The sequence below is a fragment of the Poecilia reticulata genome, linkage group LG20, assembly GCF_000633615.1.
Source record: "Poecilia reticulata strain Guanapo linkage group LG20, Guppy_female_1.0+MT, whole genome shotgun sequence".
Lineage (NCBI taxonomy): Eukaryota > Metazoa > Chordata > Actinopteri > Cyprinodontiformes > Poeciliidae > Poecilia > Poecilia reticulata.
Genome location: NC_024350.1, coordinates 4,088,533 through 4,106,569, shown reverse-complemented (window position 1 = coordinate 4,106,569; position 18,037 = coordinate 4,088,533). Strand labels below are relative to the sequence as shown.

The 18,037-nt window shown below is 41.0% G+C and overlaps 1 protein-coding gene across 4 annotated transcripts in view; it reads left to right on the top strand.

Annotated features, from left to right (window-relative positions):
* The window catches only part of vav3 (vav guanine nucleotide exchange factor 3), a 103,255-nt gene that overhangs the window by 78,954 nt on the left and 6,264 nt on the right, over nt 1-18,037 (top strand). For all 4 annotated transcript variants that reach the window (XM_008438368.2, XM_008438367.2, XM_017301931.1 and 1 more), the window contains 8 exons: nt 687-709; nt 1,413-1,431; nt 5,061-5,191; nt 7,934-7,999; nt 9,256-9,290; nt 10,150-10,266; nt 11,885-11,972; nt 12,226-12,355. In XM_008438368.2, coding sequence (XP_008436590.1) covers nt 687-709; nt 1,413-1,431; nt 5,061-5,191; nt 7,934-7,999; nt 9,256-9,290; nt 10,150-10,266; nt 11,885-11,972; nt 12,226-12,355 — 609 coding nt within the window. The remainder of the gene's footprint in view (nt 1-686; nt 710-1,412; nt 1,432-5,060; nt 5,192-7,933; nt 8,000-9,255; nt 9,291-10,149; nt 10,267-11,884; nt 11,973-12,225; nt 12,356-18,037) is intronic.

Genomic DNA, 18,037 nt, shown 5'->3' with positions numbered 1-18,037 from the left:
TTGATTGGTTGCCTTTTTTGCTTGTTGGCCTCAGGATTATTTCACCGTGTGGCACAGATTAGACAGCGGGGCGTCGCGTCACGCAGAGCCAAACACGGCGTTAAAAGCCTACATTGGCTTGTTTGTGTCACCGAGCGATAAGGTTTTCTTTTGCCTGCCTTTATCTCTCTTATTAGCTCCAATGCTGCTTGTCTGCACAGCAGGTCAAGGTTCAAGCTTAGGGAACAACAGGCCTGCCGAGGGAGGCGTGCGCGCTGGCGCTAAAAGTAGCACTCAGATTGGTGGCGCTCCGCCAGTTGGCGTGTGTCTCCTGCGCAGGTAGGCGTGTGTGTTTGTGTAATTGCTCTGTTGGCTCAGGTGTGTGTGTGTGCGTGTGCTGAATGCGGTTGCGTGTGTTCGGGGGAGGAAGGTTGGTAATCCGTCCCTAAGGGAGCCAATGAAAGAAAGCGGTGGAGCAAAAACCACAGGTCTGCCCCCCCTCCCCACCTCCCTCTGCCTCGTTACCTCCTCTATCCCGGCTGTCAGGTAGCGGCAGCGCAGCAAAACAAAGCGAAGCGCGGTCAGACGCGAGCGTCCGCCTTTTCCACTAATGAGGGAGTGTTGCCTTGTACCGATGAGTGTGTGCAAGTGTTTGCGTGCACCCACTAACCCGTCATTCACTATGCCTGTTCTCAAACTTCTTTCAGATTCCGGATCCGTCAGAACTCAGGTGAGCTTTGCGTGTGTGTGTGTGTGTGTGTGTGTCCATGCCGATCTGCGAATGTGCGCTTGTGTGTGTGTGTGTGCGTGTGCGTGTGTGTCTGCAAAGCTTTGAAGGCTGCTCTCCTCTGCAGCTATTTGCCAAGGAGACTCCAATTGACTTCAGTTACTGCAGCAACGACGCCAGGAAATTGAGTGTTTTCTGTAGCTTTAACCCGAGTCGCTGCTTGTGAAACTGCTGTATGTTTTTACCTTTACAACGTTTTCAACTTGCTCCGTGCTGCAAATCAGACTCGGCTTTCCTGCTGTCATCTGCTGCGCTAATGAGAAGCGTTTGATTCTCACTTTAACTGCTATGAAACTGGAAAGGAGAAAAAGTTAAAAAAAAAAAAAAAAAACCCTGTGCACACAAGAAGTATGCAAAAGTGTGAGCTTTACTGGATGAATAAAGATGCTTTGCTCTCTGCGACTCTCTTTCTGCAGCAGTTCATGGTGCAGAATTGCTACGTTGGCCTGTGGTAAGAGCAGGCCAGCTTTTAAATATTAATAACTTGTGTTCGACTTGTACACCCCAGCTAAAGATTTTGATCCTGGTTTTTAGGGCGAATGAAAAATTGATCTGATGTTGTGCGTTATGCTGTGTGCTTGAGATGAGAATCAACATGTGAGGCTGCTTTCTTCTGAGTTGTGTTTGTGTTCTTGTGTTTTCGCAGAGCAAACATCGAGATCCAGGTAAGCGAATTAAAGCGAGGTACCCTCCCACTTTGCACACATCATTCTAGCACACTCCCTCCCTTACGAGGGAATGTTTATAAGCACAGACTGTTCCCTATAAGAAAAATGATCAGACGTCAGCATGCAACTTTGCACTGTACAAGAGCTCATTAGCACGCAACAAAAAAGGATTCAAACCCTTTGCTTTCAAAGCATATCATCAGTAGCTGTGGCTCTGATTCGATGCCTGTGTTGTCTAATATAGCTACGATCCATTAAATAAATCTATTTAGTTATTAAATATCTACCAAATAAACAGAGTTACACATGCACAGAGAAGTTGATGCACCTAGCTATGCCTCGTCAGGTTTTAAAACAACTCAAACTGAACCATTTTCAGTTTTGACTTATTTCAAATGAAGATGGATAGAGATGTAACATGCTACAATTATTGTTTAAGAGAACAACGCATTTTGTACATGTTGAGACATTTATGTGAATGTGAGCAAGAGAGAGCAAGACTTTGAGGAGATTATAAAAGGGGCAAACAAACAAAAGTTTAACAAAGGTATGTTATCAGCACCATTTAGCTTTCAAACTCCTTTTGACAGCCTGGTAAATACCAAAGAGTTGTGGGAAGGATCTACATTAGAGCTATTTCTGTTTTATTGAGGCTTCCCCCACTGACTGTACTAAGTCTGTCAACGCAGCTCTCCTGTGTTCCTCAGTTGCTTTTCTTATGGGAATCAGCAGGCATACATCTGACTCAAAATGTTAAAAAGTTAGGTATTAACATACAGAAATATTTTGATAAATAATAAAAGTAAACTTGGAAACTAAATACAAAATGTGACAGGGTGACTGGCATCCAAAAAAAAAGTCTTTATTGATGTATCTAATATAAAGGCCTATAAGTATCTTAAGTTCATTTTAAAAATGTGTACATTAATCACAGGTCTTAAATGTTGTCGTTACAGGACTTTTAAATGACATATATTTTATGTAGTGTTTTTTTTGTTTGTTTGTTTTTCCTCACAAACAAAAGTTTGAGTTGCTCATCGACATCTTTGCGTTCTGTGACTCGCTGTGGTTACTATTAACTAGTTGTTTATATTCTTGCTAGCTAGGTAGCATGTTTGTTTTTTTTAGCCCATGCTACGTAGCTAGCATGGGCAGCTACGTAGCATTTTTGCCCATGCTACGTAGCTAGCATGGGCAAAAAGACTTGGCAGCTCCAGTTGGATGCCAAAACTACATGCAACAATACGTGGCACAATGGGGGTTAAAAGGTTAGAGAGCATGGTAAAATATGTGATTTTCTTTTGTAAATTTCTGTCAGGGGACAGATCTTAAATTTCAATCATAATAGTCTTAAAAAGGTAAAAAAAAAAAAGTTATAAATTTGAGCTTTTGAAACCTGCACAAACCCCGATTTAGAAACCTAATGTAGCAACGATGTACCAATCACCACATTTTCTTCTAAAACCCCAGACTACCTCTGCTGCTGGATATCAACCAGTTTTTAGTGGAAATCAAACCTGTAAATTTTTTGTCAGAATATCTAAATTGTGTAGTTTAACTGTTTTTTTTAAGTCTGGTTCCCACTTTCTGTCTCTCTGCAAAAGGACATGACTAACACAAGGCATCAGTGTGTGCACAGTGTTTGTGTGTATGCCTCCATTCCACTCAGTTCCTTTAATCGCTTCTAAACCAGGCTCTCAGCACTCATTTTTTCCACCCTTCTATCCATTATGCTGCAGAAAATGATTTCTGGCTGAAGATGCATTAAAATCAATAGGCATTAGATTGGCCCCGACACCTCGGCGTTTTATGATACTTTGCCGCCTCTGTTCTTTGTCTATTTTCAAACGGTGCGCTAACATGTGGCTCGTCTTTGTGTGGACGGGAATGGAATTCGTGGCCCCGAGTCTCGATTCTCCATGGCCCCCCATGTCTTTAGAAGTCCCATTCAGGCAGGATGGCACATGTCAGGCTGCCAGCCACAGAGCAGATGCTTGAAAGAAAAGCACGGCAGATATAGCTGTGCTAGCTCACAGTGCAACGCTACTGACTTCTTGTTTATTTGGCTTTCGTCATGCCAGCACTTGTTTTTTTCTCTTTTTTTTGCAATATTCCGGCCTTGCCAAACTCAATTTTTTTCCAGAATGCAAAAATAAGGTATATAGAAGTCTTTGCATTGTGCATGCAAGATGTGAGGCTGCAAATTCTATCTTTTTGGTTAAAAAGTTTTACTGATGTAATTCAAAGTGAAGAAAAACTATTTTAATAAAGCTTTTTTAAATATTTCAAATCTTTCAAGTCAATGCATGAGGCACTAATACTCTGTAATTGAACAAAAATCACTATTGCAAATAGAACAAACTGTATTCTTATTACTTTTATTGGACTTTCTTTCAGACAGCACAGCAAGAAGTCAGGAACATGTTGTTAGCGAGAAAGCAAAGCTCACTCCCACTTATATTTTTGTCTGGAAGCAGAACAGCCAGTCATGCACCACGGTGCACTGTGTCTTATCTTTAATATTCAAATGAATCATAGGTCCACCTGACTTGTAACACCAGCCGACTGAAAAGCAAGAGCTAATCCATCTGTGTGTGGGTGCACTCGTTCTTTCTTTCCGCCGTTTACATCTACCTCGAAAACCATGAAGAGTTCAACAAAGCAAACTTACCCCGATACCACCGCCACACCACTTTAGATTAGCTTATTTTAGTTGGCATAATGATATTGTTGGGGGGGGGAAGCAGGGGGAGTATGAGCAATATGTAGCACAGAAAGGTTAAAGAGCTTATGTAAAGCCTCAACCCAAATAAAATTATCTGGAGATAATATGTATGCAAATATGTCAGATGTACGCAAAGTAAATCTGAGGAAATCGTCAAACAATAAAAATAAACAAGTAGTTTATCTCGTAGTTTCAATGGGGTACAAAAATATGCTGTGTTACGTTTCAAAATCCCCTTTTTGCCACACAATATTAAAAAATCGCATGGTGGTTTAGTGCTTAAACAGAAGGCAACTGGACTCCTCCTCTTGTTTTTTTACAGGTGTTTTGCTTTTCTAAAATGTGTCTGTTTTTAACATGGATTGGAAGCATCAAACTTAAGTTATACTCTGAACAATCTCACTGGTGGAGCCACTAATTTGGCCATTAAGGTTGGTCATGTGACTCACTGGCCAAACCCTAAATATTACATCTTAAGTTACCAACATTTCTGTTCAATTCAATTAATTGATTTGTTTTGTTCACCTGTCTTTAGGTGTGAATAGCACAATTACATTTCTTAATCTCTTGCTTTGCACCGATAAATCTTTACTCACCTCAGCATGCCGAATGCTTGAAGTGGCTCCTCCAACCGATCAGATTTATGAATAACTTAGCTCATGATTACTTGACTGCTTGGGCTCACCTATAAACTTTGTGTAGATCAGTAAACTGTCAGCACCAGCATTTTTTCTGTTAAAACAAAAAAAATGAGCCAAAGTGATTTTATAAGTATTATTCCAGCAATATTAGCCAACAAGGCACATTTCTTCCATCTACATACGTCAATCTTAGCAAAGCCTTCGTGTTTCTCTTGCTACTTGCTGACCCCACACAGTGCCTAATCGTCTTCGTCTCACAGGTCTGCCCAAGATGCTGGTCATCAGGAACTACTTTGGCGTGCCAAGTCCTGCCTCTGGTCCGGCGCTCACCATCCAGACCGGAGACATCATCGAGTTAATATGCGCCGACCTGCACAGCCCCTGGTGGCAGGTCAGCCATCTTTCTCATCTCCTGATTGCTCATTTTATCCCCTGTCAGAACCATCCCCAGATACCATTTCATTTGAAAATACATAGTGTTTACTATTCTGTAAAGTTTGAGTTTAATTGTCAGTGTTTTACATCCAGGGTGTCCGAACAGCCTTAAAAAGTCTTAAACTCTTATATATATAAAATGAAAGCCTTACAAATTGTGCTCTGACAGGAGTATTTATTCTTGCATATTCTATGTAGTTTACTGTTTTTCCTCGCTGGACTTTACTGGTACGAAAATTTTGAGTCCTGACATCTTCCCTGCACTCTGATATACGGTGGTTGCAGCTATAACTAGCTGCTAATTTTTTGTTTTAAAAAAATTTATTTTCTTTCCATGAGTTATAACAAACATAACATTTGTCTACCAAGGGTATAATAATGAGTACAAAGGAAATACTGTTCAAGTGTAGAAAAGAAAATGTTCAGATTGATTTACAGACTCCGTAGCTAAAACCAGCTGCTAACATACTCTTGCTAGCTAGCTGGCTAGCTTTTTCACATGCAAATGTATTGACAGTTGGATAGACGACATTTGTCTTTGTCATTGGATCACTTTTGTTGCCAACCCATACAATTTATTTATTGGCAATGTTTTTTTATGTGTGTGCAGATTTCTGTCAGGTTACAGGTCTTAAACTCCATTGATAATTGTATTAAAAAGATCTTTAAAAGTCTTAAATTTGAGTTGGTGAAACCTGCAGAGTGCCTGGCATATATAATCTGTTAAAGATATGTTCACTTGGGTTGAAATAAATTCAACCTTTCATAAAAGTGACGACATCTCCGAACGAATCGCTCCACTTCTTCTCGCTAGCATTTTGACACTTTCTGCTAACAAGCAGCAAATACAAATGAAATTCCCAGACACAGTTGTTGCCCCAGCAGACAATTAAAAACACTGCACTACACTTCTCGGCAGGAAGTCTGATCCCCAGACGCTGGATATGTTTGTTTATTGCCCACGCTTACTGTTAGGTGGAGGCGAATCAGGTTTGAACTTTTCTAGAACTGGCAAGATAAGCTCCTTCCTAAGAATTTGCTAGCGCAGCAGTCGCCGGCGCGCATGCATGTGGAAATCAGGCTGAGTCATCACTACATTACCTGATGGCTGAAAATGTAGCTTTTTTTTCAGTCACGGTTTAGGATTGCATCATATTGTGAAGTCTTGGCAAATCTCACTACATTTTTCAAAAAAAAAAAAAAACAACAAAAAATCAGTTGTGTGGAAAAACTTTGGGTGTTTTTGTTTCCAGGGTTTGTGTAATTAGATTTTATTCCGCAGCAGTTATGAGTTTGTTTTGACAGGCCTTGTGACTGAAGTCATTATCAGAGCGAGCGCGCAGAAGACAGCAGAGCTTCCCACTGTGCTGATAAGATGTCCTGAAGTTGCACAGATAGGAAAAGGAGGGCAACCAAATGGGCTTAGCATGCATGTTTCTGGAATGTCCCTTAAAAAAAAAAAAGAAAAACACTTGTTCCTGGAGTGCAAAATATAAGCTGCCTCGGGCTCCTTATCTAAACCTAGAAATCCCTAAAACGTCTAAATCTAATTGGGAAAAGAGATCTCGAATGTGCTGCTGCTCCAGCTGCCAACATCCTTATTGCTTTGCAGCTTTTACAGAAAAGCACACTAAGGCTCTCTTTATAATTCAAAGAAACCTGATGTGTGGAAAATATATGCAAAGGACAAAGATCACATGCTTGTGTGTCTAAAAGGAAAAGGAAAAATCTTTAATGTTCCTGAACTCCTGGAAGGAAGGTCTCTAAAGAAAATGTGTAGGTTTTATTCAGTAGTGTGCATGAATAGTTTCAGGTCACAGGTCCAGTGGTCCTGCTTGGGCTGCAGTTTCAATGATCCAGTGAAACAGAAAATCCCTGCTGGTTTTTTCTTTTTCAGCTGCAGGAGCAGCTTTTTCACTTTTTGATATTTCTTTGGCATCATTGTTTTGTTGAAAGCCTTATTTGTGTCTAAACGTAAAACATCTTAGATGTTGAGACGTGGCAAAGTCGAAGAATTTGGAGCAAGTTATTATTATTTCACTAACTTGGCAAATCTCTGGGTTATTTATGAATTTCCTTTCATATGAGTCTGACAATATCTGGACAATAATTCCAAAAGGGCTTTAAGCTGGTTTTGAAAGGGATAAAGTGTCTCATCGTTCCTCTTCAATGGCTTCAATTCAGTTAAAGAGTAGCGGACTTTGCTTAAAACAAAGCCCATGACATAAAACAAGCTTATTTAAATGAACTCTGCCAGGAAGAGTGGCCAAAAATTCAGTCATAAATATTGCAGGACCTTCCAGAAACGTAGCTTTTTGAAGGTTTAAAAACTTGTAATCAACCTCAACTTATAACTAAGACTTTTATTCTTGTATTTATAACTTTAAATCTCATTATGATGTTTATTCTCCTAATTATGACTTGAAAACTCATAGTTCTGACTAACAAATATGAAATTATGACTTCAAAACACAATTACAATTTCATGGTGGTGAACTTTGAGTTTTATCACCAAGGGAGGAGTTAAAAAAAAAAAAAGAAAAGAAAAAACTCATCCTCTTCCTCTCTTCCTGTCAGGAGTTATTCCAGCAACATCTAATCGCCGCTGTACATTCGCGCTGCCGCCTAATTGTTCTTGAGTTATGGAGACACAACCCGGCCAGATGTATGTAACACAATTATCTCTGCGTGCTTTCAGGGCAGGATCCTGTCGACGAAAGAGGCTGGCTTCTTTCCAAGCGACGCCGTGCGGCCGTGTCCGTGTGTAAGCAGCTTTCACTTCCAGTCCTGCCAGTAGCGATTCACGTAGCGGGCCGCAATCTGGAGATACCAGGGGCTGCTGGGAGGGATGGCCACTGGGTTTTTCTGTTTCGAGGACGATTAGCGTGTTTTACGTGTATGTGATGAAATACAGTCATTGGGAAACCCTACAAGTATCGACTAGTCCTGTCATGATGAGCAATTAATCTAATGACAAATTAAAACGATAGTTTCCACTTTTTTGAAGGGAAACTTTGTTTAGAGAGACATCGTGATCTATTTTATTTTTGGTTTTTGTTTATTGTTTTATTTTGGATATTTAAAATGTCTTCCAGTTCCAGTGTTTGGTACACATTTTAAGCTTAAGCTAATAAACTTGCATTATTATGCCATTATTAGTATATTACTTGAAAATAGCCTCATAACAACAATACTATTGTTTATCGCAATAATTTCTGAGACGATTTATTGGTCATCTAATTTTCTTATTGTGATATGCTTATACGAGACCCACAATAGGCTTTTGCTACTGTAATCATGAAAGAGAGACTGCACAAGTTTAACTTTTGTGCAGCTAGAAGACTTTTTTTTGTTGTTTAATGAGTAAAACAAGGTTAATTAAATAAGTCACTTTCTTTCCAGAAGACAAAAAAACATAAGAGTAGACATCAATTTGTGAATATTTCTTAGTAAACAAACAAATGTACGAGAAGTATCTTCATTTTTTTCACATTGCTGTAAAAACCAAAACCAAGTTTTCAGACAGTTTTGGGTATGGAAAGATTTACTTATCTCAGATTTATACCTTTCTTTGCAGTTGCTTGTTTTGCATATGCCACAGACAGACAGACAGACAGACTGACAGACAGACAGACAGACAGACAGACAGACAGACAGACAGACAGACAGACAGACAGACAGACAGACAGACAGACAGACTGTTACTTTCCATTTGCTGAAGTTCAGGCTGCATCAGAAACATGAGGTCCGCTGCAGATAACAGTCTTATCGCCGTATCTCAGTGCCGTAAAGATAAGGAGAGCATTGAGCAGTTTTACTTGTGGAGCAGCACCAAGTCAACTTGAAAACAGAACTGATGTCAAGTTATGTCGTTTTATGGGAGCAAAGGGTTGTGCGTGCGTGTGTGTGGGTGTGTGTCTGTGTGTGCGTGTGTGTGTGTGTGTGTGTGCGTGCGCGCGTGTGTGTGTGTGTGTGGACCTGCCACAGGCTCACGTCTCTGCTGTTCCCCTCTTGCTGCAGGTGCCGAAGCCTGTCGATTACTCCTCACAGCTATGGTGAGTTTGGGTTTGTTAGAAGGCTCACATGTAAAGTCTTTTTTCATACATTATGCGACCGAGAACCAAATCTTTTTTAAATGCAGAGATACAAGGGATTCCTTTGGCTTTCGTGAATTTGCCGTTCAAAACTATTGAACTTGTTCACATTCGGTTATGTTACATAAGCACACTTCAGCACATTTTAAAAAGGTTTTATATGACATAAAATAATGTAAAAGAGCCTTTATTTTTCTTTTAAGTAACAATCTGAAAAGTGTGGCATGCATTTGCATTGTGGATTGGAGAATCTGTTGACAGAATAGTTATTGTTTATGGAAGAATGAGTTTACAACAGAAAACACACAGAGACACAATTTAATGTTTTGGGTCAAAACCGGTTCATTTGTCGGAAAGAGTTGAAATTAGAACTTTTCAAACTCGTAATTCCGACTTTTACTTTTTTATAACTTAAAGACTTGTAATGGACTTCAACTTATAACTACGACTTTTCTTCTTGCATTTATAACTTTAAATCTCATAACTATGATGTTTATTCTCCTATTTATGACTTGAAAACTCAGAGTGATGACTTAAAAATATTAAATCATGACTTCAAAACACAATTACAATTTCTAGTTGGACTTTTTTTAGCCCCGACTTTCAGTCTTGAGCTATTTTGCCAAACACACAATGTGCAAAGCTGGTACGTAAATCCTGAATGACCAACACTAGCTTGTTGTCTCCACATGACAAAATATAAAAAGGTAAAAACAGTAGGAATACTTTTGCAAGGCATTGAATGTTGGATAATGACAGCCAAAAGCTCCATTGAGCTAAAGGTAAATGATTAAAGTCTTTTTCTGTTTTACTGCTGTAGGTTTGCAGGTCCAATAGAGAGATTTCAGGCCGAAGCAGAACTCATCAACAGGGTCAACAGCACCTATTTGGTCCGCCATCGCAGCAAAGAGTTCACAGAGTACGCCATCAGCATAAAGTAAGTCTGCATGCAATCAGATCACACTTAAAACATTCCACACGAGAGTCTGGCGCTGTTTAATCTCTGTTGCGTTTCACCGAGTTAACTGGAATGCTGCCGATGTTCAGATGAGCCAACCTGTCTTTCCAAAGACCAAGATGATTATTGTCTTTTTTTTTTTCTTTTACCCGCTGCTAGTTGACTGCATCTCCGTGGCTGCACTGTTATTTTTATTTAGCCAAACCACAGTGTTGACCAGCTGCAGCTTTCATCCACGCCGCAGAACTTGACAGACTAATTTGCACCTTGTCCGGAGGGCGATGTGGCGATCGCCGCTCTCCAGGCCAAGCCTGCGGTTAACCACAGAGCAGCATGCCGACGCCTCGCTCAGCTCCAACGTAATCATCATGGCTCGACGTAAGAGCCACAGAAACAGACTCTGGTTTTTAAATAAAAGCGTACTGATGTTCTCGTCTCAACTTGTCTTAGAACCTCCGTCTTTAGAGCTTCGTCGATCCACCTTCTGGTGCAATGCCAGCTATGAATCTTGTTTGGTGTGCAGATTTTCCAAAATAGTTCAGATTTGATTTGATGTTGAACTAAAACTTCCAAGTCTTGCCACATTATAATTGGATTTATTGCCATCGTAATATCGGCGTGTGCAATATCGCAATATTTGCATAGCACATTTTATCAGCAAGGCAGCTTTTACACCGTAAAAGCAATTATGAAACGAACAATAAACATTACTTTTACAAAATCAGCAAGCAAATACATGAAATACATTGATTAATGTCCCAGTTGTTATTAATCAAAGGCAAATTTGAACAGGTGTGTTTTTAGCCTTGATTTATAGGAAATTAGTGTTTCAACAGTTTTCTGGAAGATTTTTTTTCCATATTAGTGAAGCATAGAAACTAAACGCCTCCACCAAAAACCGCTTGAAACTCACACTTTAAATGCCAACCATAGATTTGGTCAGTTGGACGGACTTTAACTGCGCTTGTTGCCTGAATGTGGATGTGCATGTGTTTTCATTGGCTTACAGGAAGCGGTGAAGAAACTGAGGTTGTAGCCGGTTGTTTCTGGCAGAGCTTTGGTTCTGTTTTCGCAGCCGTTACGCACAACGTTGTCGTTGAGGGTCATATCGTTGCTGAGAATTTGATCTTGTTTCCTTTGAGACCGCATGCGAGTCGATCTGAATTATAAGACGTTGGACATCAGCCCAGTTCATTAGGCTGGATTGAATCCTGTTTTTAAAAGAGAACAGAGTACAGTAGGTGGTGGAACGCCTCTAATACAGTCCACCGATTAAATCACCTGGATTTTTCAACAAAATTGCTGGACAAAGTCAAACCGTCGACATCGTTGCTTACGAAGCAACACAGCGAATGACTGATCTCCTTTATTTGCGCACAAAGCTTTCTATTCCGCCTGACTGTTGATGCGAACACAAGCATGCGACTGGGGGAAGCATTTACCCGACACCCATCATTCTCAGTGTCACAAACTTCGGGGACCCCGGTGCATTAGAGGGACAGCCCGGGCTCTCCACTAGGGGCCAGAGGCCGGCCACCGATCGATGGCGGTGATCAGGGAGGGAAATTACTCTCATAACTTATTCAATGGCCCACAGGTACAACAACGACGTGAAGCACATAAAGATCCTGACCAAAGAGGGCTGCTACTACATTGCAGAGAACAAGAAGTTCAGAAGCATATTAGTGAGTCTTTTCCTTCTGTTCACTTTGTTTTTCTGTTTCTTATTAATGTTACTGTACTGTTCATGTAATGAAGTGTCAACCACTGGTTTTAGTCTAACAATGTGCACTAAGTTGGCTCTAATTAGAGATGTGGAAACAGACCTTTTCTTTTTTTAATGGCAGACTCTGGATTTTCTATAAAAACAAAGTAAAAGGGTAAATTACTTCTGTTTACGCTGATGTAAATGCGACCGTGTGCTTCTTCTGCGTACAGGAGCTGATCGAGTACTACAAACACCACTCCCTGAGAGAAGGCTTTAAGAGTCTGGACACCACCCTGCAGTTCCCCTACCGAGAACCAGAGAACGCGGCTGTGCACCGCTTCAACCGATCAGGCAGCAACAGTGAGTACAACACGCAAATGATCCAGTGTGATACTCTTTACGTTACCCCTACTACCACCGTTTCACAGTGTTCTGACATTAACATGAAAGTTATTTTAAAAAAAGGGTGTAACAAGATCCAGGTGCTACAAACTAGTATCACTGAGGCTAAAGTAGTTAGCCCAGTTCAGCCGTAACACCCAGCTGACTGACGGTTCACGTGTGGGAATATTATTTTATTTTTTATTTTCATTTGTCTTTCTTAAGACAGTGGAATAGCTCAATACCAGAAATGGTATGCCGAAAACCTGCTGGTTTTTTGTAGGATGTTTTATTGACAACAGAGGTGGGTAGAGTACCCGAAAATTGCACTTGTGTAACTTCAGCTCATTTTTACTCGAGATAGACCTGGTCTTTTCACGTGGTTCAACACGTCTTTGCGTCTCCACATCTTTAACTTATGATTAGAAAATTACAAAAACACATTATTTCACTGATTATTGTGACATTTGATGCGTTATCCTGATTCTCATTGAAACTGGAACAGTTTATGTTTACATTCATATATTTTCTTGTGGGAAAGAATAAACCCCAAGGATAACTTTAATCGCCTGGCATCAAAGCCAGGTGACAAAGGGGGGGGGAAAGAAGTTAAAACACTTACCCAGGCGATAGGCTGTCTGCAGACAGCGCTGCCTACTAAACGCTGCCTTAATTCAGATGGGAATGCCTTGGCGGCTTTTAAAGAGCTGCACAGCGATTCGCTGTTACCGGCAGCTCAGCCTCCTGTGATGCTAATCGGTTTTGACTCACTGTCAGACGGCGGTGGGAGAATTCCCTGAGCATGGTATTAGATTTGATAACACTCCCTGGCTGATTACTGAAGATCAAATCAATTAGAGTTCCATGGGAGCAGGATAATCTCAATAAATTAACATTCATAACCGGACTCAAAGTGTAAATATCTAATCCAACGTTATGCCATTTGATATGTGCAACTACTTAAATCTCTCATATTGTTTAGTCTTTGTGTGTCTTGATGGTGCTTTGCAGTGGTATTTATACCCCTTGAACTTTTTCACATTTTGTCACATTACAGCCACAGACGTCAGTGTATTTTATTAGTAGTTGATGTGAGAGACCAACGCAGCATAGAGTTGTGTATATTTGTATATATATCTCCTCTGTTGGGCCAAGTCTCTCCCGGGTCTAGTCAGCCATAAACTAAGGATGTTTTCACATCTGATCAGTTGCAATGTTTGCTACATGTTTGCTACATGATCCAAACTAATTGAAATACCAGTTCACCCCAATGCCTGTGGGGGCACTACAACCAGAACCACTGAAGGAGACGACAAGAAAAATCACAGAAGAAGACAATGAGTTTAGGCTTCACACAATGCAGTGGCATCAGACATTAGCAATTGCAAGATTTCTCTTTTGTCTTCAGCAAAAGGCTGCAAACCATTTCTGCCGCTTGCACCAGACATGCACACACATTGTGCTTCTGTTTACCCAGAATGCCCTGTGCTACAGTGATTTTTGGAGTGACAACCGAACTGAGACTTAGACCTGAGTTGGCTTCAGAGTTCGATTGCGCATTCACACCTCTTCAAATGAACCAGACTTTCTAAACAAACGAACCGGAGTTTGATTAAACTGGACTAAACATGGCTGGTGTGAATGCACCGTAAAACTTTCACCCCCTGTTCGATGCACTGGACTTTATTTAACGGCATCCAACTAAAGTGAGCTGAGCACCAGTGGACGCTCCTTTTTTTTAAAAATATATTTTTAGTTGTAACTGTCTACTTCACCACTAGCACAGCTGAATCATCCACTACTTTCTGCTGATCCCGTTAAAGTACAGTGAAGTGTTTGAATGTCGCAAAGTAACACAATGTGAATGAGCTCTGAGCTCCTGGGTATTTTTATTTATTTTTTATTTATTTTGCATGACTCTGTATAAAGCACTGACAGGGGTGTTTGTAAAGTTCATGAACCATCTGATGTTTCTACAAACACAGTTTTATTCCGTCAAGCAGCCCAGAGACTGTCAGCATCACTGAAGGTTGTTGTGTTCCGTCTGTCAGCGGCTGAGCTGATGATTTAAGGAGCTGGGTTTCCTTTTTCCTTTCCACCTTCACAAGAAAGAATCGCTTGTTCCTTTCGCGAACGAACCCAGCATCACCTCCGAACAAAAGCGAGCACTTCAGACGCTTCAAACTGTACCGACGCACAACAATGACAAACAATGTTGATTATTTATGCATTCAGCCGCCGCAACCCTGCGTCTGTGTCATTACTGCGGCTAACCCCGATTTTCTCTGAGCATCCGGCTTTTATTTATCCGAGCTGAATGAAAGGAGACACCGTCGCTGATGTGGAAGTTAACAGGTGTAGCTGGCGTGTGAGCTTGAACGCAGCATTTTAATGAGATCATGTTTAGAGGCGAATGCTTCCTCAGACTTTCACCTCAGGAGTGATTATAGACGAAATAAAAAAAAGGAGGTATTCGTGGCGCGGAAACGCGAGGAGCGACGTTTTCCCGTTTCAATCGCTTTTATTTTCTGTCTCATTAGCTTGGATAAATGTTTCTGGGTTGGAAACAAGGGAAGAATTGCTACCAGTTAACCGACGAACAGGAAGCAGCTTGCCTTATCAAAGCCTGCTGTTTCCATGTTCGCGGCGCACGAGCTGAGAAACGCCATCAAACCCGTCGTGTGAGCCGCCCATCAGTGGGTAATGAACAATCTGACATCACAACGAGCGGTAAATAAGATTCCATCTGAAGCCCGCGTGCCGCTGCGCGCTCGCCGCCGGTCGCGTTCAGGGGCGCGTCGGAAATGCGAACAGATTGTGCGCGTGGCTGCTGGGTTTCTCCATTCCTGCAGTTCAATCTCGGCTTCAAAGCTTCAAGTCTAGGCCGCTCCGGTCCAAATTTGTTTTGTTTTGTTCTGCCGAAGTCCTCCGTCTTTACAAGGCGGCCCTTCCCCTCCGCCCCCTCCCTTCTCCACTCCTGGAGCGCAGAATTCATTTCCTCTCTTTCACATTTAAATGACTTCTGTTTATGATTGCCGTCATTCCCAGAGCGCCGCTGGAGTACTTCCTAATTAACGCTCGCGCTTTCTCCCGCGCTCTTTGGACGGCTTTCGTCGAGTGACAGCTGATTGATAACGCGACACCGCCAGTGTTAACTTAGAACATAAACAAACAGGACGCCATGGAGCGGCTTCGGCTCGCAGTCTGTGTGGGCACTCTTGGCTCATGATTGGATTCTTACACTCATCTTCACTTTCCCTCTCTCTCCCACGAAATGATGCGTTGAGTGTGTGTGCGTGTGCGCGCGCGTGTGTGTGTGTGTGTGTGTGTACTGAATCTCAGCAGTCACACAAATCAGATTGTTCAAAAATAAAGCATGTGAAATTCAGCTGGCGTCTCGGCGGCTGTGTGATCCCTCTTCATATCGCTCGCACCCCGAAACCATCAGCGCTTGCTGAGGTGTCTCTAAGCGCCTTGATTAGAATTCATTTTAAAAAGCACTAGAGCCCTACTCTCCTTACAGCATATCAATAACTTGGGCCGGTTAACTCGCCTATTGCATTGTTCAAAGTGGAACATTTTTCACAAAGTTGGGGTATTTACTTGCTGCACTGGGAATTACAGTTTCACGCAGGTAAAGCTCGGCTGTATAGACTTTAGCTAGGTACAGGGGCGGAGCTTCAGGGGTTTGTGGGAGGGCCATGGACCTCATGGTTGCTAAAAACTTTACAAGACCAACTGAGTTTAGTGATGTAATAGGTGTGGAATATTGAATAAAATGTTGTGCTACATGACTGGCTTTATTTTCACTCTTATATTTAACTTTATGACACACAAAATTACAAGCAAATTACAAACGTGCCGCTGTGTATCCACTTGCTGCATACCTGGTTCAACACGTCAACAATAAACCTACCTTCTGCAGTTGCTAGCTGCTCCAGACTCTGTTGAAATTGATAAAATGATCCAATCGCTATCCGTGGTGATGAACTGCTTTGGATTTGTGTTGTTTCATCATTAATCAATCGATCACTCAATCAATCAAATTTTATTTGTATAGCACATTTCAGCAGCAAGGCATTTCAAAGTGCTGTACATAAATAAAATAAAAACAGAATAAACAGTGAGAGAGAGAGATTTTGAAAAAGATTTAAAAAGATAAAAACATTATTAAAAGTAAAGATAAAAACATTAAACATTACTGACCAGTAGCCTGATGTTTCTATTTTGCAGCTAAATTATTGAATAAAAAATATCTGCTTTTAATTTGCTTTTTAAATTTTATACAGCTATCAGATTAGGCCAAAGTTCTTTTATACTGATTTAGCCTTCAAGTGTTTAATGAACACCTGATCGTTTATGGACATCAGCATGGGGCACGTCTGTACTGAAGCAAAGGTTTCTGTTTTGAGGTTGTATTGTAGTCTTGAATAACTTCTGTGATTGGCCAACTTCGTTTTTGAACAACTTGCAGACAGCAAGCATCTCATCAGATCTTTTATTAAAGGAAAAATCAGCCCAGAGTTTGTCGAGAAAAGCAGATTTCACTTGTCCGTCAGATTCAAGGGCGTACCAGAGACTCAATGCCAAAGTTCTGGCTCAGGACTTAAAAATAATAATAATAATGATAATAATAATTTGTAATTATCATGTTAAAACCCCACCCCAAATTATCAGGAAGTCCATGTGGTTTGTAATTAGTTTTTCTGCCAGAGAAAATTGAGTTGCTGTAACAAGACTCCATGATGCAGGAAGGCAATCAAGTTGAAGATTATGCTCCTGAAACTGGTTACCTGTATGTACATTACTGTCCATCAGCTCCTTTGTCGATGGAAATTATATTTAATGAGTTTGTCTGTAACCAACTTGAAGTTTCTATAGGTGAAAAAGCAAGTTTTTATCAAGTTTTTTTTTTTTTCACCAATTGTGTAGTACTTAAATCACAAATGTGTTAAAATTCTCTGATTTAAATGAGAAACGCTGTTCCTAATCAAGATACGGGTGTATTTCTTTGACTCAAAATTGGTCCGATTGAACATTTCTAACTGACTTCCAAGTCTGGTATTTTTTAATCCTGTGGCATTTCAAAAAAGATTATAGTCTAACAATGGTTCTCGTGACCTTTAAAAGAGAAGCAGGCCCACAGATTGTCGGGCATTGTACAATAAATCGGGTATAAAAGCCGGATGAACTGCAGCAACAAGGGCTCAGCGGGGATCAGCCTTTGAACTTCATTTTACCCCTTCAGCCCGCGATGTTCTGGATCTGTGTATTCAGGAACTAAACCTACCTGCACTACTTTTCCTTATGTTTTTCGATTATAACACCTTCTGGATGTCTTCTGGTGGGCGTTGAGGACAGTTTGACTTCTCTCCGCTTATAGGTTTAAGGGCTGAAATCAGGCAAAATGACAAGGAATCACCAGCACACTTACAGAACAGCACAACGTTAAGCATTTGGGTTCCTACTTGAGTTGAACAGTCGATGACTGGCTGAAGTCTGAGAGTAAATACTGCGAAGGGCATGCACTAGTTTCTACCAAACATGCATTTGAAATAGAAAAATCCAGGTTTGGAGTGTTTTGAAAACATGTTTCATTTATCTCCTTTGCTTCTCTTTCCTTCTGCCACCCCCATCACCTCCCCCCTCCCCCGCATCTCT